The sequence below is a fragment of the Hypomesus nipponensis genome, chromosome 9 (genome assembly GCF_054491055.1).
Source record: "Hypomesus nipponensis isolate SF chromosome 9, ASM5449105v1, whole genome shotgun sequence".
Classification (NCBI taxonomy): Eukaryota; Metazoa; Chordata; class Actinopteri; order Osmeriformes; family Osmeridae; genus Hypomesus; species Hypomesus nipponensis.
The window spans coordinates 9,194,435-9,213,568 of NC_140369.1; the positions used below are offsets into that span (position 1 = coordinate 9,194,435).

At 39.9% G+C, this 19,134-nt stretch overlaps 3 protein-coding genes across 5 annotated transcripts; 1 reads left to right on the forward strand and 2 right to left on the reverse strand.

The window, feature by feature from the left end:
- Positions 1-1,607: 1,607 nt before the first annotated feature.
- dgkab (diacylglycerol kinase, alpha b) lies at positions 1,608-10,079 on the reverse strand. The gene is made up of 24 exons (XM_084705556.1): positions 9,814-10,079; positions 8,928-9,040; positions 8,747-8,823; positions 8,403-8,547; positions 8,110-8,184; positions 7,944-7,993; positions 7,777-7,851; positions 7,399-7,515; positions 7,005-7,122; positions 6,704-6,792; positions 6,444-6,554; positions 6,151-6,249; positions 5,997-6,068; positions 5,270-5,343; positions 5,126-5,200; positions 4,725-4,810; positions 4,517-4,606; positions 4,221-4,381; positions 3,910-3,974; positions 3,646-3,736; positions 3,333-3,519; positions 3,108-3,228; positions 2,946-3,006; positions 1,608-2,701 (listed from the first exon to the last, which is right to left on the reverse strand). The coding sequence occupies exons 2-24, from the start codon at positions 9,037-9,039 to the stop codon at positions 2,621-2,623; spliced, it is 2,232 nt and encodes a 743-aa protein (XP_084561682.1). The 5' UTR covers position 9,040; positions 9,814-10,079; the 3' UTR covers positions 1,608-2,620.
- Positions 10,080-10,448: 369 nt separating this feature from the next.
- LOC146272717 (E3 ubiquitin-protein ligase NRDP1-like) lies at positions 10,449-16,509 on the reverse strand. Of its 2 annotated transcripts, XM_084705558.1 has the most exons (7): positions 16,384-16,509; positions 15,665-15,795; positions 15,140-15,255; positions 13,528-13,799; positions 13,245-13,380; positions 13,055-13,158; positions 10,449-12,865 (listed from the first exon to the last, which is right to left on the reverse strand). In XM_084705558.1, the coding sequence occupies exons 3-7, from the start codon at positions 15,227-15,229 to the stop codon at positions 12,511-12,513; spliced, it is 957 nt and encodes a 318-aa protein (XP_084561684.1). In that variant the 5' UTR covers positions 15,230-15,255; positions 15,665-15,795; positions 16,384-16,509; the 3' UTR covers positions 10,449-12,510. The 2 variants fall into 2 exon arrangements, with proteins under 2 accessions (XP_084561684.1, XP_084561683.1); XM_084705557.1 differs by lacking the exon at positions 15,665-15,795 and having other exon boundaries at positions 16,384-16,505.
- A 123-nt stretch (positions 16,510-16,632) lies between these two features.
- Positions 16,633-18,736, forward strand: nabp2 (nucleic acid binding protein 2). 2 transcript variants are annotated; one of them, XM_084705560.1, is made up of 7 exons: positions 16,633-17,086; positions 17,166-17,291; positions 17,447-17,585; positions 17,785-17,856; positions 17,958-18,036; positions 18,167-18,224; positions 18,314-18,736. In XM_084705560.1, the coding sequence occupies exons 2-7, from the start codon at positions 17,213-17,215 to the stop codon at positions 18,490-18,492; spliced, it is 606 nt and encodes a 201-aa protein (XP_084561686.1). In that variant the 5' UTR covers positions 16,633-17,086; positions 17,166-17,212; the 3' UTR covers positions 18,493-18,736. The 2 variants fall into 2 exon arrangements, with proteins under 2 accessions (XP_084561686.1, XP_084561685.1); XM_084705559.1 differs by having other exon boundaries at positions 16,633-16,884.
- Positions 18,737-19,134: the final 398 nt, after the last annotated feature.

Consider the following 19,134-nt stretch of genomic DNA (forward strand, 5'->3'; position numbering starts at 1 on the left):
GTCTTCTAAAAGTTTTAAAAACTTCAGAATATACTTTACATGTAAACGGAGACATTAATATCCGTTGGCCCAATATATACAAACACATGCAATAATAATTAAGATGTAACCATAATCTGTCAATTAAAATGACGCTACCTAGTGAACATTTTTACAACAATATTGTTTCAATGCATGATGGGTTAATATGTCGTTTTATTGCTTGATGATCAGCACATAGACAAGCTAGACTATGTTGACTTACACAGTCAACAAAATACCATTACATTAGAACTGAAAGACAGAAGTTACAAAAACTACACACTACAGTATACACATTCAAAGCACTAATCAAGTTAGTAGAATTATAAAACAATACTGACTAAAACACTCTTTATAAACTGTAATGGCCATTAAATGTTTTACCTAGACCTTGATAAATCAGTCCAAGTCAGTACATTTTAATTTAATTTGTACTTTACCAGGATAACTGTAAGTCTGTAGTAGGCTACTTCTCACCTCTCACATTAGTGCATTTGCGTTATACAGTATATGTTCATATGTAGTACTACTCTGCCTGCCCTATTCTGGGCAAGCTGAAGCTTATTAAGGTTAGTCTTGATCAGGGGCGAGTCTAGGTTACCACTTTTTTTTTGGGGGGGGGGGGGGGGGATAAGAGTGGATAAGAGTCTGGATAAGAGTGTCTGCTAAATGACTAAATGTAGATAAAACCTATAATTTTTCCTGTGACCCAACAAAACTAGGGGGGTCTGGGGGCATGTTCCCCCAGAGGACATTTATGAAAATATCCTTTTAAAGTGTCCTCTAGTGGGTTTTAGGAAGATAAATCAACACATTTAGATTTAAAATATATAAAACATTTTTTTGGGGGGGCTAATGAAACGTTTGGGGGGGCTCCATTAGGCCTAGATGCGCCCATGGTCTTGATCATACCCGTCTAGTCTGCCCAGTAGCTGTTGAACATTTGTTCCATGTGATCAAATGTAGCCAGTAGCAGATTTCAGCTGGCATAGCAATGCTGACCTATATGTCTGGGTAGAGGCACCAAGAGCCCATATTTGTATGTCTGTGGCAGTGAGTGGGCATGTGAGATGGCAAGCTTGAGTTACAAAGGCAATTCCCTGCCTCTAGACACGACTAGGGCTTTGTCAGACAGATGGAAGAAGAATGAAGAGGGAAGTGTGAGGGGGTTGGAAAAAGACATGGGTTGGGGTTGGATGAGTGGAATGATTTTGGAGAAACTGCGAAAGAAATGGCAGAATAAGAAGAAAAGGCAGAATGTAGGTGCAGTTGCTAAATACTAACCACGTTTCCACAAAGTGAGGCACAGTACCATCAGCTTTCAAAACATGTCTACCACATGCACTACCACAAGAAAGCATACTAAGGAGACAAACAAGGAGATTATAGGGTCGATGGTAACACATAAGCACCAAAGAAGGTGTTTTTGCAAGTTGATGTCTTCAGCAGTATCACTACAGTATTACTCATTCCATTACTGTCTGGCCTATTTGGACTGCAGGTCTACCTAAGAATTATCACACGATCCCAATTAAAATTGTATTCCTTCATGATGTACACATCATAGAGAGTGACTTCTCCCTTGTCGATAACAAGATCTGTGACTGAGCGCCATGCTTTAAGGAGACCCACAAACCAAACATTCTAAAGAGGACACAACACGAGTTGGATAGTTTGGTCACTGTCACCTTGTCACCCTTTACAAAACCATTTTCAGTCACATAAACCTATTTTCCCTCCGAGAGCTGTCATTCAGATTAAGGTACTATCAATATCTGCTGCAAAAGATATAGTTACTGTACACATAAAAACAATACTCACTTAACAGTAAACAACACTTATTTAAAAGCTGTACACTTCTGTACATGTTTTATTAACTATCAAATGAGATTATAAAATCATATCAGTCAATATCTTGATATTATATATCTATATCTAGTCATATATTGTTTTGATATTGTGAGCAGAAAGACAGCTGGGTGCCTATACGAAGGAGTGGTTTAGTGACAAGTTGTTAAGTGAGCCTCTGAAGGTCACACAATGCTGCCGGCTGTCTTAACAACTGTGGAATAAAACATGCTGAAGAAGTCATATGAACTTATAGATTCACCACAGTAAAAGTATGTACTATAGTTACTATACATATATAGCCTACTAAAATAGCACAAAGATGACTGTCTCACAGTGTTAATCATAACCAATACAGTACAAAAAAAATGACTATAATTGGTCAACTCAAAAATAGCTTTCCAAGATAGAAAGAAAACAACACAAGAAAGGGATGACAATATTAGTTAGAAACATTATAAAATACTATGGAATTATGTAATAAACAGTAGCACACATTAGTACCCTGAATACCATCACTAACTTAAAGAGTTGGACCTAATTCATTAGTACTAGCTATTGATCAAGCTCCCCTTGAACTCCTTTGGGATCTCACAATGTGTTTTAATTGTGCTTGTAACCCAAACCCTTCAATTCATTGGTCAACATCTATAAGTCGTAAGTTTCTCTTCCTCCATGTGCACTGTAGACTTTGACCAGGTTGAGTAGATGCTACTAGGCCTGGTATAAACATTGTTCCTGACACCTCGGTCTACTTAAGGTGGAAGAAGCTTGATGACTTAGCAGGGGCAGCCATCAGCATGTTTGCTTGGTTCTTGTGAGAGATGTGGATCTGAGGAAAGTAGGGCAGAGATACAAAGCATTCACTGGCAAACAAAATCAAAATCGTGAATGACAACCAATAGATCGGATTACAAGATTGGTATGTTGACGGAGTTATTGAAGCCATGATTGATTTTCACCCTATTTAGAAGTAAAATGTAAATGTGGAGCCTGGTATATTGTTGGAACTACATTTAGGTTTAATGTTTTGTATGTGTGCAGGTGTGCATGTATGTATGATTTATAGCACTCACTGTGCATGGGGGCTGCATCCAGGGCTCACCATCAATCTGCATGGGCAAAGCTTTATGTGTCCTATTTACAGAAAGAATAGGAGAGAAACATTTGATGGTGCATTGGCCATGCTTGGAATTTGACATGAAAGTGTGTGTTTGTGTGTGTGTTACAGTGCTTACTTTATAGTTATCTGGGAGGCTTGGGCCAGTCTGCGCCCAGCACTCTTCAACCCTGTGTAGATTTGGCCCATCTCCATTGCCCCCTCCAAGCCCACAACCTCCAAACGCCTGTCACTAAAGTCTAGTATCGAAAATAACAATCAGGAAGTTTACCTTTATTATTATTTCTTGTAAAACATATGTTCCTTTATTTTTTCTATGGAAAGGCAAACAAGCTAGTCTCACCCTGTGAACTCATTTTCAAAGCTTCAGGGTCAGTGATAACCTCATAAAGCTTCTCCTCAGATACATTCTGCCTGTCTGCCTTTTTGGGCTCACCCCACAGGTTTGAGCCACCATGCATGCTGGGTATGTTGACCACAGCTATGCCCTCTAAAGACAGACTGCTCAGGTCCAGGAGTATCCCAGAACACTGGGAGGCAGACGGAGAAAAAGACAGAAGTAAAATGTTATTATTTTTTCTTTTTATACAGACAGAATATATCCAGCTATTCAACCACAGAACCTAATATTTGAAATGCAGGACAGTCGTTTTTACCTCAATAGTCAGACAATCCTTAAGCTTCTTGCAAGATGCAGAGATGGTTTCTGACGTGGCAAACTCAAAATACCACAGTTTATTCTTTACCCTACCAAAAACATGTGAAAAAAAAGGCATTCCGATTGCTCATTAAATACACTCTCATTTAGTGTTACTATACAACATACACTCATTAAGTTCTACAGCAAGATATGAAACATATGCATAATCTGAGACCACTAATTCTGGCTAGTGACTTCCTGTTTATTTATTTGGCCTCACCTGCTCTTAAACTTCTGGGGGTGCTTTTCCCTCATTGAATGGAAGCGATGTGCAATGGAGGCATCCTGCCAACAGTCAACATTACATCTTTAACATACAGAGGACTAGTTATTGGGCTTTAACACGTGAGCAGTCATTCATCCCACAGCACAGTTACTGCCAAATATTTCTTTTAATTGACTACAACCATGTTCAGTTAAGTCCTCTTGCATTAATGTATTATTAGTCTTGTCCTTTTGGCAAAATCCCAATTTAATAAGGAAGGTATGATAATCTTTGCTTTTTATCAAATCTCTGACGTCATGCCTCACCACTCCAATGGAGAAGTAATTGTTGATGATCTCAAAGGGCACAAGATCTCCAACATCCTGGGGGTTGTCTGGTATCACCTGCACACTCCAGCGGTCCATGTGCACTAACAAACTCCCTTCGATCTCTTTCAGGATCTCACTGAGGTCAGAGCCATCATATCCTGAACCATAGAGGACAAACAAATCAGAGATGACAAAAAGAGATGACTAAATGATTAGACACACATCAAGATACTAGTATACTTCTCTCCTCATATCACTGATTATAGTTTGGATAACAACAATGTTGTCTTCACCTCCTCCCCAGCGAAGACAGCGGGCCAGATCGTTCCCTGTACCCAGAGGAAGGACAGCCACTGGAGGACGTACTGGCAGATCTGCTTTGTCTGAAAACATGCGCAAGTGAGCACACACCAAAAGAAAACATTGATCAACCTTTCAAATACTGTGCATAGACTGTTTGGGTAAGCGTGAGTACAGTGTCTTTGACAGTAGCAAAGTTACCAATGGCATCTAGAATCCAACCAACAGTGCCATCTCCACCACAGACCAAGATTCTGTAGTCATGAAGGTTTCGAAAGAAATGGAGTCTGGAATGCCAAACACACACAGGGTATCGTCATATTTAAATACAATTTTAAATTTGATGGATCACACTCTGGTTGAAATTTAGCAGATGAAGAATAATAGAACAGGAGCTGTCCAATAAGGTAATGGGGAACATTGCACATCCTTATGGTAAATGAACTGAAGTGTGACCAAATAAAGGAAGCAACAAGAGGGTTTGGAAGCTAAACTTTGGAGGGGTTGTTAACCCATTACCAATGTAGACAAAGTCAGGAGAATGTAGAATAAATCTATATTTGTCTTAATAGGTTTTGTTAATCAGTTCAAATATGATTTACCCTGGTGAAGGTCCTCCATTAGATAGGTTATAAACTTGTCGAGGATTCAAGAGGTACTGGAACTTCCTCAATACTCTGGAACATACAGAAGCATTTTAACAATGGCATCAAAGACAAGGATCAATATGCCATCAATATTCTTACCTCTTCCCCTGATTTCCTCCACTCTTTGGGTTCACAAACACAAGAAGCGGGTGGATGTCTGGAACTGGGACAATCTAAAAGAAGATATGGTCAATAAAAGCTGAACCTTTTTAAAAACACAAAAAACGTAATATGGTGAGTTCTGGTTTGTGCAAAGCCTCAAAAGGAAATACATTCTAATGACCACAGCCATCACTCAGTGCAGAAATAACTAGCATAGCTGTGTCCTGGAATAAAATTTTTTTTTGCATCTGTGCAACATCATTTCATTTCCATTATTGTTTTTACTGTCGGCTTGTTCTATAAAATCTTAGCTAAAAATTATTACCAAAATCCACAGTGCTGTATTGGCTATATTCAAGACCTGTCCCTATGGGTGAATAAATCAAGCTCTACCATTCTTATTAAACATGAAGAAAAATGTATCTAATTTATCTGCATAATGCCTGGCATTGGTTTTTGATGCAGTATCAATTGTTGTAATAACAAAGTTATCTAAGGGTGCTGCTATGATTTGTACAAGTTTTTGTTATCGCATTCAACTACACAAACGATTTAGCTAACTACTTAGCAAGCTAGATCAGACAAATATGACTGGAGAAGACCATCAATGCTAAATCAAACATGCATTGATTGGGTGTATTAGGTGGTTGTGTGACTTGTAATGTGAAGGTATGTGAAGTTGGGTATTGGACAGTGCACCAGGGGTTGATAGAAAGCAGCACACCTGCAGAAGGTGTCCATCTGGAGTGATGTCTCGCAGGTTAGTGTCATCAGGGCAACTGGGACCACTAACCTCCTGGAACACACGCACATGATTGAAACACACCTACACCTATAAGGCACAGTCTTAATAAATATCTCTTATGGCTGATTTGTACCTTTGAAGCTGAATATATAGCCCATGGTGGCAGTATGTGATCTCTCAGTGATCCACAGTCGCATGCTGATGACCCCAATGGTACACAGTCCTCATGGCACTGAAAAAAGAGAAACACTAAATCAAGTTATCTATCTCTTGTGTAAAAAACGACAGTTATGTTGTATTACTATTTCCTCACTTAGTGAACATTTTAGGAGTTATTTTGACTTTATCTGTCTGTGTGTCAATCTCTCATTAAGTATCTCAGTCTTTCTCTCCACACACAGGAAATTCCTCCACCCTCCTCCTCACCATCTGGTGGCACCACACACACTGTTTCCCAGCCAGGGTCTTGATCTTCTTGTGGCAGAGCTGACACTTGCTGGAGTCACAGTCTGAACTGATCCAATCATGAGCTGGCACCTGCGGTGCATGACAACCGAACATGGAAAAACACAAGGGGTGTGACAAATTGAGAGGTTTAAAATGACAGAGAAATAAATAAAAGGTACAGAGTCTGTAACAGTGAAAACCCTGTGAATTAGCGATAAGTCAAGTAAGAACATAGTTACCCCAATTAATTTTGGGGTTTTGACGAAGGTATGGACACATGGATCAGGGTTTTTGTTTGCACAGCGACCATGGACGGTGTACTTGCAAACTGAAAGGAAAAGACATCATGCAAGAGATTATACATTTCACATTGGAAAGTAATGCTGTCATATATTAATAGACTCTGGGGTTTTTTCTGTAATAGAGATGATATTAGACTTGAGATCAGGCACTCCACTGGTGGTGGAACATTGTGCTGTCAGTGTTGAACAAAATGAGATATTTGAATGTTGCCCCCTGCTGTTTGTTTTGTGCTCTTACAGGTGCAGCAGAGCCCCTGCTTCCCCAGACCCAGCAGCATGTTCTGGCACACATAGCAGTAGGTTGGTTTGTTGAAATGCTTCATTCTCCAGATATGCTGACCATCCCTCTCTGTTTTCTAACAGAGAGGGAAGGGGGGGGGGAGTACAGTTGTTTTTGCGTCAAACAAAGCTTGCAATGCATCAACATAAAGAAAGCCTACAATACAGACAGGTAATATAAAATAAAAGAATGATTCACTGCCTTGTTTGAAAAGGTTTTTTAGACTGTTAAAAGGTGACACAGGTGAAGGCCTCATTTAGAATAAACTATCCACAACTAACGGGACAGGGAACTGCATAAAGCACAAACTGAATTGTTCTTTAAGGCCACAGATCTGCTTGTCTAAATGTACCTTCAGTCCAAGCAGCACAAGCAGGGGAATGTTGTTCATGCCTCCTTTCACCCATTCCTCCAGGGTCACTGTCCCACTGCCATCCGCATCAATAGCTGTCATCATGTCCTTCAACACCTGACCAATTACACAGTTACAAAAAACATTCCCTCACAATCATCTAGATATAGTAGCACTACTTAATGTTGTGCACCACACTATCAACTTTCCTACACATTTGGCATTTTTCAACTAATGTCTCACACAGAAAGGATTTACTGTATGAAATAATAGGTAGCTCAAGAAACACTAATAAATCAATTGTAGCAAAATAATCAGTCATTCATTAATTCTGTCATTCATCTAAGGAACTAGGATGGAAACAGTTGGTTGTCTTACTGGTCTGAGTTCAGTCACATCCCAACCTAGGTAGTCTGCTGCGCGCATCATCTGAGTGATGATCCGATCCACCTCCTAATCAGGAGAGAGACACACAGATCAGCATGGTGTCCGTGTTGTCTTTTCTCAGGGTAGAATGAAGGTCCTGTAGTTCAGGGATTACTCACAGAACTATCCAGTAGGCCATTGCCGTCTTTGTCATAAAGTTTAAAAGTAACTGGTAACAAATGACATATGACAAAATTAGTTACATAACCACACTTCCTGTTGAAGCATGGTCACCGCAGAACTAACTTAAACTGTCATGCAGCTGAATCTAAAAGGTGGTCTTACATTCCAGTTTGTCCTGTGGCTGCCCCTCTTCCAGGACAGAAAAGTAGCAAGACACATCCCTGAGAAAGACCCCACCTTACAGACACAACAACATACAGGTTACTCACCCAGACTAAACTACTGATTCATGTAAATGTTGCAATATGCAGACACTACTTATTGAAATCAGAAACATTTCTGATTGACATTCCGTACATAAGAGCATAAATAAGACATAGCATGCTCTGTTGTTCATCCTGCAGTACATGAATAATAGATTGTTGATAGATAAGTCATTGGATGGTGGAACTCACCTCCCTTGGGTGGAGGACTATTCATAGTGCTATCCCGTTCAGCATTCTGGAAGTAGTGGAACAAACGTTGGCTGAAGTCAGCAGGGAAGTCTTCCACCTCCAGGTAGGTCTTAAGGAACAGACTGAAGCCCACTGCATTGATACGCTGGAAGAGGGAATAAAGTGAAAGAAGTGACATTGAAGAGAAAGTTGAGAGTGGGACATAATTGTATTGGAGTTGCATTGTTTTTCATGTGTTTCATAGCAACCATTTTACTTTGTCCACCGCACAAAAGTGCACTGTTTTGTATTTAAATTTAATCGTATAATTGTATAGATTGGGTAAAATCCTATATTCATCTTACCTCTCCAAACCTGTGTTGAACTAATCTCCCACCAGCATGAAACTCCTTCATTACATCTTTCACTCTCGTGCTGCTATCTAAACAGGGCAAAGGCCAACAATGGATTTACTGATTGACTTGCAAATATTCACAAGGCTTTGTCTGGATGGAATATGGAGTGATGTGGAAGGGTGGTACTCACATTCCATGTACTGTTGCAGTTGAATGAAATCCACAGGACTTAGGTCCCTCCCCTCTGTGTTTGTAGACCCCTCTGTGTTTGTAGATGATGCCATGTTGGCCCACTCACTCATCCTGGTCAGAGAAAAAGGCAGAGAGGGACAGTTAGGAAGAGGGATGAACAGAGATAGGGGAGAATAGATACAGGTTTGGAAGGTAAATACACGACCGGTTGGCATTCCCAGCTCTGCAATGGTGACGTCAGCTGAAACAGGTTTGACTCCATTTGTTGTTATCCTCCCTGTCATGCCATGATTTAATAACTGTCCGTTGTTGTACATTCCGCTTCACATTCTTGAAGTCCCTGTTTTTTGGTTCGAACATTTCCATAGGAGTCTATCTCTCACTTACATCAGAACATTTGATGTTTGTTACTTACTGAAACAACGTACATTTGTGTAATGAAGATTGGTTAACAAAATAAAAGTCTGAAAACGGTAGTAACCTGTTTTTCGACTTAAAATTAAGCTATTAAATTATCTGTTGATTCCATTTATGTGTAGCCTACATAGAAGACAAAAATTGCTAAATTCCATTTACTTAACAGACGAAGATTAAATGAGCAAAGCAATTTTAGGTATCGCCCTGCATCTGCACACAATCTCTGCTCACTTGTTTGGAAACTGGTCGAGTCTGGCAGAAAAACGACGGCACCAACAGTTTCGAGCATGTGATTATTTAGACAGTTCATTAACTTAAAGCTGTATGTAGTCAAACTTTTCAAGAAAGGCAATATTTATTCCACGCTGAAAGAGACCGTTTAAGAACATAATAGCCTACAGCGGACCAGGATTAGTGACTATTGTTGCCGACATGACGTACTACTTTTGAAGCTATCTTCTACTTACTTTTCCGTTGAGGTGCGTCCCAGCTGAGGTGAGGATCGACGGACACCTGCAGTCGAAATACAGATGTAGTATTTCACGTCAGTAAACGTGAAATTGTTTATTTTGTTGATGTTACGAGGTGCGAGCCGGCTGCATGTGGATCTTGTCTGCTGTCTAAATGAACAAGTTAGTATTGTAGGTCTACTGTCAGGGATTTAGGAGTGCGTGGGGGAGGGGCGCTAGATCAGGTGCAGTAGCCTAGTAGGCTACCGCCTTGCTTTCGGGATTGTGCACATAAAAATGAATTACCAGTGGTTTCTTGAGGATCTGCTGATATCTCTCCGAAGCCTCCCTGGCACAACCTAAGGCATGAATTCTAAATCACAATCACAAATTAAATGATAAATATCTTAAACCAAAAAATACATGCAGATTTTAAATATCATTTTAATGAAACCATACAACTCACTAATTAATAAACAACTATTGATGTGTATAGATACAGACATGTTTTAAGTTATATTTATATAATTACTATTTACAATACATTTTCGATTTACAATAGATTTGTATTTTTATGTAAGCACGGCCACACCAACCTTCAAGAGCATGAGAACAAGCAATGATAGAAATAAGTATTGAATTGCTTACAGAAGTCATTAGGAATTTTCAAACATTTAATAAACAGATGAAAAATTAAATTTTCCACAGTTTCTTAATTTCTTTGTGGGTCAATGGCTGTCCTATTAATTATTTTCTTATAAACTCTTAAAACTGTATCTCAAACATGCCCTCTATGGCCCAGTTTCCCAAACATGGAATAAGCCTTGTCCTAGACTAAAAATGTTTTCAATGGAGATCTTCATAAAAGTTTTCTTTAATTTTAGGAAGAGGCTCAATCCATGTCTGGGAAACTGGGCCTGTCTAAAGTATGAGGAACAATTAAGTTGTACAAATGACAAAACTACACAAGATCAACAATTACCTGAAACTTAAATCAGATGATGAACTGGTTGTCTACAGTCTTTGCCCCCAAAAAGCCAATCAGCAGCTTTAGTAATCCAACAGAGTGCTGAATGTCTCCAACAAATACAGGCACTTTTGCACAGATTCCCAAGACTTGAATTTGAGTTCCCCATAGTATCAAGGCACATAACTGACAGAGCACATAGAGCCAGCCATGCAAAGCTAGGCAGGGGATTAGGGCTTTTTCACCTTTGTTTCCCCCTCTAAGCTCTCATGGGTCAAGCACTTAATTAAGCCTGAAAAATTAAATAGCGAGGTTCTTTCAGTGATTGAAATAACACGTGTAGCATATATGATTAGTGAGTACATTTAATTTAATAAATTCTGGGTGAAAATTGAATTCAGGCAGACTTCAATCTCTCCAATTGAAAAAGGCCACTGAACTTTACCATGGATACAATGAGTATTTTTCAAGGCTACACTAGTAATATTTTTGTTCAATGGAACTGAAATAACTACATTGATAAAGTGGAACTGGAAGTCTAACTTCAGAATAGATGAAGACAGTACCTTAAAATGACAAACTAATACTTACAAACTGGGGTACTTAATGTACAGAAGTCATATCACCAATTTATCTTTAGGAGTATGACATACAAAAGAGGCTATGTTAAGTGGCCTTCAGACAATGAGGTAAACAATATCAAACAATATAAAAAAATCACGGAAAACAAGATCAAACCGCTTAACAAAATAAACTGAAAACAATATCAAACAACTTAACAAAATAAATGGAAAACCTTTGGTTATTGGTTGACTAATGAGCATAAATGCTTTGGTATTCTCTCAGACTTTTGTCATATATCTGGACCCACTTCCAACCAATACAACATCAAAACAAGTTGTGAAGGGGACTGAATGCCGCAGATCCTTATGAAAATCATATCAACAGCAATAAGTGTACAAAACCCTAAGGCATGAAACTTAGTCCATCAAGTTAAAAAATAAAAATAAAGTGAAATATGACCCATATTTGATTTCCACTACCCAACTCCCAGTCCAATATTTTCTTGATCATATTCCAATGTGTGTTGACAGAGGGACAAGCTATAATTGGTAAAGATAAATGTAGCTGTAAATGCTCCAAACTAGCAGAACCATTTGCTCTTTAAAGTCACTGCTCTAACACATGACTAATTTACCTATGTTTTCGTCAACTTCATTACAAACACACTTCTGTTGAAGACAAAAATCAATGCTTGACAAAGGGGTTAAAGGGCCATATCCAAAATGTATGCTCATAATAGGCCACCAATCAGATGCTTCATCTACAGCAGAAAGGGTGCAGAGAAGGTACAATAGGCGGCAATCGTATTTTATTGAAAAGACTAAGCAAAATAATCCCAATGTATATATGTACCTTATTTTTTATTCTATTTTTCTTTTATTAAAATGTATTCATCATTGAAGCATTATTACATAGGGGCTTGTTTGCTTCAAGCAGTTCTTCTTTAAGCAACCGTCTCTGCCTCCTAAAAACCATTACGATGTTCTAGGTTGGGTCTCTCTTTGTGGCTTTTTTAATGGTATTTCTCTTCTCCCTGGTATGTCATACTATCTCCTCCCTCTTTGCTTTGTCAGGGCTTCTTCCTCAGCTCTGGGGTCTGAGCCTGAGACAATGTATCCATTTGACCCCAGCACTCCCTTCTGTTCTTTCACTTCCAGGTAGTTCTAAGTATCTCTTCAGCTGTGTCATAGGATTTCCTCCACTCCATGAGCAAAGATCATGACCAGACCAGGCTCCAGAATCATGTCCTCTCCCATGTGCTGGTTCTCACAGGCCATCACCACCACTGCCTGCTTCCCTGGTATACGCTTGGCCACATAGTTCTCATAGTAGCGCCGGTTCATCTGTCGGGTTTCAAGTGTGGCCAGGCCCTGCGGCCAGTTCCTTTCGTGGGCATTCTCAATCAGGTCATTGACAATGGAGGGTGGACAGCCACTGTCGACGAGAGAACGTTTGATGATTGCTTGAAGCACAGCGTCTGGCGTGGAGATCATGCCTCCCCAGCGGGTCACACGTGCTGGCTGGAGAGAATTTACCCATCTGGAAAAAGAGGGTGGGGAGGAGGTTCTGTTACACGTGTCTAATAAATGTGAGTACCATCCCTGGACATTTTGATGATTATCTGATAAGCAGAATAATCCTGAACATTTTCATAGTGCACTAAAAGATAATTGTAGACTACAGAAAGCAAGGCCCAATGTGCACCAAAGAGACTGATAACCCACTCACTCTAGTATCTCATTGTATTCTATGGTTTCTTCCAGGTTCTGTAGGTTGGGATTGGCACTGCGAATTGCTCTCATATATGCCTTGAGAAGCTGGATGTCCCGTTTCTGCAAATACAGATGACATGACTTACACTGGGCTAGGAAAGCAATATTAGGCAGTGAATACAAAGCAAATGACACACAACACACACCTGTTCTGCAAGCTGGTGCTTGTGCTCCACTGCTGTTCTCTCCAGATCTGCAATCTTGCCCTGTTGCAGCTGTACCACGCTGCGGAGATGTTTGATGCAGTTATGGTTGATCACCTCATCTTTGGGCATCTCCAGTCTGGTGGGAAAGAAAAAATCACAAACCTATTCTACAATTCTTCAGTCATATCAAGTTTTATCCCAAAGTGTGTTCCACCTCAGAAATCCCTGATGTCCCCAGATTCACTTTTACATACCCCAGACCTGTTTGCAAACCCACACTTACCCGCAGCCCTGCTCACAATTGACGGGTCTCTTGGGGTTATGCTCGCAGTCTCGGAGATGTGACTGCAGTTGGTCCAGCCGCAGAACGGCGGTGCAGCCGAAGCCTGCATTGTCGCAAGTGATCTGCAGTTTGGAGAGCATGTTGCGCATGATGCGTGGCACGGGACGCAGGTGGGCCAGGGTCACCACGCTCCTGTCCACTGGGCATATCTGCTGCTGGGAGAACCACTGAGTGATGCAAGCATTGCAGAAAGCATGTTCGCAATGAGGAGCCTTGGGGGAAGAATAACATACAGCACACACACACACAGAGGTCAAAGGATAGAAAGTAGAAGACATCCACTATTAAGCCCATAAAGCCTCTAACGGGCCTGGTGTGAGTTCGGTGATGCACTGCTGATTTACAGCAGAGCCCTAGGGGGGTATAAATAACATCACCCCCCTCCCAGCACAGTCTAGCACAGTCCAGCACAAGCTCTCCACAGCTGCAGCAAGGTCAGGGAGAACACACATCTACCTACTCCCACCCACCATACCCACCTCACCCCAGCACCCTTTCATCTCTATTTTCTCATTACATCTAAATACCTCACTGTTTTCCACCAGGTCAGAAATATTATAAGATGATTTAGAGCCACTATACTGTGGATGCTAGAATAAGCAACACTGACGGCAACAGCCGAGTGCACATACAAGCAAACTACATCCCAAGCATTCTCTCAATCTGCGTTAGTCCACTAAAAGCCAATGTCAATGATGTTCACTGTTGTCAACACGCTGCGCAAACTACCTTTACAGCTGTGAATGCACACTGGGTTTCGGTAAAGCTATACTTGAATACATTACTATAAATATAGGCTACATGTGGCAGACACAATCTGAGTAACATCTGTCTGGATACTCACCTCATGGCCACCTTACCTTACCCACCAGCAGTGAGTAGCTCTGTATGTTAATGAAGCATCTCTTTTATTTGATCTATGTACTTTCCTCAACAGCAGCGTCTATCGCTTCATGCTGTACCAGAAAACATACACACCAGACTATCCTGCTGCACTCACACTCCAATATGCATACCCCCTTCCTCTTTTCCTTTCCTTCTCTCTCCTTTCTCCCTCACTTGCTGTCACGGCATCCGTCTGAAAGCTGATCTCTCTGTTAGCTCTCTCCTCCATATATCTCTCTCCTTTTGGTGCAAACAACAATTCTAATGGATCTGATATGTACGCCGAGAAATTGACAACCCTTAAGAGTTTGGCTTTATAAACATTCAATAAAGCAGAAATTAATATTTTGAAACAGCACTTGCACCCCAAATGCCATTCAATTTTCCCATCTACTTGTTTTGGACTGCATGTGAACCACTTCAGCATACAGTAAGTGAATAAATTGGTGATGATGCACTTGCACTATTGCTACACTAGTATGTTCTGCACTGGAAGCTATATAATAATTGATAAACAAATGATGCAACAAATCTCTTAAGCGCAGTTGTGAACTGCTTTAATTTGAGAAATTAGATCTTAAAGGCACTGTCATATAGGGGGTCCTTTAAAGAGAGAGACAGATCAAGGACTTATTTTCATAGGGTCAAAATATATTAGGATCCTGACCTGCACAGGCTCCTCTAGGACGCCACTGCAAATAGGGCACAGCAGGTCCTCATCCACTTCCCCATGGAACCGTGTGACGTCGTAGCCCATGGCACATCACCAGAGCCAACTACAACCTGAAAAAGATGAGAAAAATTGTCAAAAGGTAGGTAATAGAATTGCTAATCTAATGGTTTTATAACAAAAAATAATAATAAACCCTTTTCAAATGAGTAGAAATTTAAATATCTACAAAATATTATTCCATATTATAATATTCCTCATAACAAGAAGTAGTTCGACCTATTGTGAAACTCCTTCCTCAAAAAGAAAGTGTACTAATATATAGCTGTATAATATAGTAACATGAGACTATGTTGCCAGTGGTATTTTGCAGGAAAGCGTTTGATCTGGGAGTCAGGTGGCTAAACGGTTAGGGAGTTGGGATAGTAATCTGAAGGTTGCTAGTTCGTGTCAAAATGACCATGTGTCCTTGGGCAAGGCACTTCACCCTACTTGCCTCAGGGGAAATGTCCCTGTACTTACTGTAAGTCGCTCTGGATAAGAGCGTCTGCTGAATGTAAATGATCCCATGCATTTTGGATGCAAACTAGGTTAAATCACAAAGAGGGGGGTGGGATGCTTTGCAATGGCACTGTGTAGACCAATGTATAGCCCTTAGAAAACACAACACAAAAAGTGCAACACATTCAAGACAATATTTCAGTAGTATAGGTGTCCTGTCTCCCACATCTTAATCTAGCAACCATGCCTAGTACCAGCTACTGTAGCTTTTAAAGTCAATACACCAACAGAAACGACTTATTTATTTAAAATATGAGAATCTATGACGATGTTGATATGTCCCAACAATCATGTGCAAACAGTGCTGGGATGTTTACCGATTGCTAAACTATAAATTAATAGAAAACTGCGGAGATAGTCATTGATTCATGACGAAGCTATATAGCTTGCATCAAATTCTTCTGACTTCAAAAACCCCCCATGGCTAATCAAAAGGCATCTTAGAGAGTTAACTTGTTAGATACATAGACGCGGGTGTAGACCTGCAAGTTTGCTAGACTATTAGCTAGATAGATAGTTAAAATACTGTAAACTAGCTAACCAACCAAGAGTAAGTGACAGTGTGATACCAGCCAGGGTAGCCTGCAGTTAGCTAGCTTGCTAGTACAACCCATCGCACACTACAGTGAGTCACCTGGATTAATCAACCACCGTCATAAACAAATAACTTCGTTATTTACCAGTTATTTCTTGAATATTGTTTGGAAGAAAAACTGCATCACTAGCAAGCTAGCATGGCAGTTCGGTATCCATTATTCCCAGCCTGCTGTCACTTTCCAGTCCAGGCGGCAGTCCAACCTTCCTGCTCGTCACTAAGCAACCATCAGATTGACAGTTTACTTCGCCTATCATCAGCCTCTCCTCAATATGAGCCTATCAAGAGCCTTGTCTTGAATATCCGGGAAACAACTACCTACCTACCAAATTTGATTGACAATGTATTTGACCATCTGGATGCAAGTTGATAGGGTCGACATGTAGATGCAAAAAAATAAACAACTTTCCAGCTAGCTGGCTAGCAACATTTAAATGGAAGAGCCTTTTACTAAAATAATGCTCTCTCTAATTACGTAGTTTGTTCCACATGGCTAAAAATAGTATTTCAATTTCATTATCCTAGGCTAAATTTTGCAGTATAGTAATCCTAAACAAAGTGTATATCGCGGATGTGATCGACTGAGGTATTATACTAGCACAAACGTAGCTAGCACAGGTGCTATTAGCCATAGCCAGAGAGCTAGCAACCATTATAGCAAGAACGACCTGCATTTTGCTAATCTATCAAATCTAGCTAACTGCAGCTTGTGTTAACAACAATTCTGTATTTAAGAAGTACTCTATCTGTAAAAAATCCGGAGAGCCATGCAGATATAAGCGACATAGGTAGGCTACAGTTATTAGGGTTCCTCCGGTAGGAGGGAACTTATTGTTTTTGTTATTATTTATTGTCTTCTTTTTGCAGAAATAACTGGCTTCATTCCAGAAATTTGATTTGGATGCTTGAAAAACATGACAACCGAAACTCACGTCAAAGATATTAAGCCGGGGCTCAAAAACCTCAGCGTCATCTTTATCGTGCTAGAAACAGGTGGGCAATATGTATATAATAATAAAATTAATTTTCACAATGCGTCCTGACACTGCTGCATGAATTGACAATCAATATAAATTTGAATTACAGTGCTCCAGTGCTGCTTTAAAAAGATCTACCAATATCGTCCTTTATTTTGTTCCCTAAAATAGGTCGAGTGACAAAAACGAAAGATGGCCATGAGGTGCGGACCTGTAAGGTAGCGGACAAGACAGGCAGTATAAGCGTCTCTGTTTGGGATGAGGTGGGGGGACTTATCCAAACCGGTGACATCATCAGGCTCACGAAGGGGTGAGTCAGTTCTGAAAACTGTAAAAGTTTGGGTTTCCAAAATGTCTTGTTTTTCCTGTTGGTGGAGGCGGGGATCCAATACATTTTGTGCAACAAAATAAAAATATCTTCATTTTTATTTCCAACTTATTGATAAATCTCAAAATGCCACGTATCTGAGTAGATTGTATCTTGTGTTTACCTGTATTTTCCTCTCCAGGTATGCATCTGTGTTCAAGGGTTGCCTTACTCTATACACAGGAAGAGGTGGAGAGTTGCAGAAGATTGGAGAGTAAGCTAAATGGGAGCAGCGTGACAACATATTATTCATACTATAATTCAAAGGGAGGAATATTCACAAATTCACTGTTTTACTGTGACTGTTTTGATTAGATTCTGCATGGTGTACTCAGAGGTGCCAAACTTCAGTGAACCAAACTCAGAGTACCTGGCCCAGATGAACAACAAGACAGTAAGAAATTATTAAAGGAATCTTCTACTTATTTACTTTTTCAGTTGTACTTATTCATCAGTATTTGATTAGCACTCAATATTTGCATCCTTAAAAGCAATATAGATAGAACAACATTATTTTCTGTCAGGCTCTCAACGACCAAGGAAGCTTGATGAACAATAACAACTCTTCAGGCAACTTATCTGGTAAGTCAACTGACTGTTGCCACCAACAACTGAATGGATCGAGTTTCCATCACCTTCTGACATTGTGTTGATTTTCTTGATCATTTAAGGGAATGAAACTTCCAATGGGAATGGTGTAAATTCTCCAGGTTCTGGAAGCTCCACCAATTCTCAACAGACAGTAAGGGTAGGCGGAGCTGGTGCTGGCAACAGAGGAACAACCAATCCTGCAGTTGGAGGGACAGCTGTCAGCAATGGCAAGGAGACCAGGCGATCAGCCAAAAGATGATAGTTGAGCCCAGTCCATCCAGATATGAAGGATGAAAGACTGTGTTTCTCTAAAGACTGATCCCACTTGTTTGTTTTATTGTTTTTTGTCTATTTTGATGTGTTTAATTTTCTGGGTTAAAGCAGCCTTACAGACTTTTTTCATTCCTTTTTTTAAATTGTATTTTAATTGTTGGATTTAGAATACTGAAAACCTAAGTATATATGTACTTGACTCAAAATACATTATATTAACTATACCTTCACCTTCTTTGTACTGCAACATTTTTGAAAACAGGCAAATTAATCAATTTATTTTGTAGATACAGAAAAGGACAAGTTGCAGTTCAGAGTTTATACAATAAAATGAATTGCTATAATAAATAAAATCCCATATCAATGCCAGAAGGAACATTTCTACAAAGTATCCAGGAAACTGAAACATACATGGTATGTTTTTGTTTGGGATTCCTTGCTTGTTTTAAGTGAAACTCTTTGTAATTCAAGTTAAGCATTACATTTGGTATATTTTCTACATTGAGATGAATCCATGACTCTTCCCTCTGGTTCTCTCCTGTGGAATTACAAAATATCATTGTCCTTTGTGTTCTGTTTTGTGCACTGTAAAAGATACAATAGGGCATATCAGTGTGTGTTATATATG

Coding starts and splice junctions, on each gene's coding strand:
- LOC146272717 (XM_084705558.1), bottom strand. CDS start 15,229: ATGGGCTACGACGTCACACGGTTCCATGGGGAAGTGGATGAGGACCTG. Junction 13,800..15,139: donor TCCTAGAGGAGCCTGTGCAG/GTCAGGATCCTA, acceptor TCTTCCCCCAAG/GCTCCTCATTGCGAACATGC. Junction 13,159..13,244: donor AGCACCAGCTTGCAGAACAG/GTGTGTGTTGTG, acceptor CTGTATTTGCAG/AAACGGGACATCCAGCTTCT.
- nabp2 (XM_084705560.1), top strand. CDS start 17,213: ATGACAACCGAAACTCACGTCAAAGATATTAAGCCGGGGCTCAAAAAC. Junction 18,037..18,166: donor CCCAGATGAACAACAAGACA/GTAAGAAATTAT, acceptor ATTTTCTGTCAG/GCTCTCAACGACCAAGGAAG. Junction 18,225..18,313: donor CTCTTCAGGCAACTTATCTG/GTAAGTCAACTG, acceptor TGATCATTTAAG/GGAATGAAACTTCCAATGGG.
- dgkab (XM_084705556.1), bottom strand. CDS start 9,039: ATGAGTGAGTGGGCCAACATGGCATCATCTACAAACACAGAGGGGTCT. Junction 7,994..8,109: donor GCCACAGGACAAACTGGAAT/GTAAGACCACCT, acceptor ATTTGTTACCAG/TTACTTTTAAACTTTATGAC. Junction 6,069..6,150: donor CTATATATTCAGCTTCAAAG/GTACAAATCAGC, acceptor CGTGTGTTCCAG/GAGGTTAGTGGTCCCAGTTG.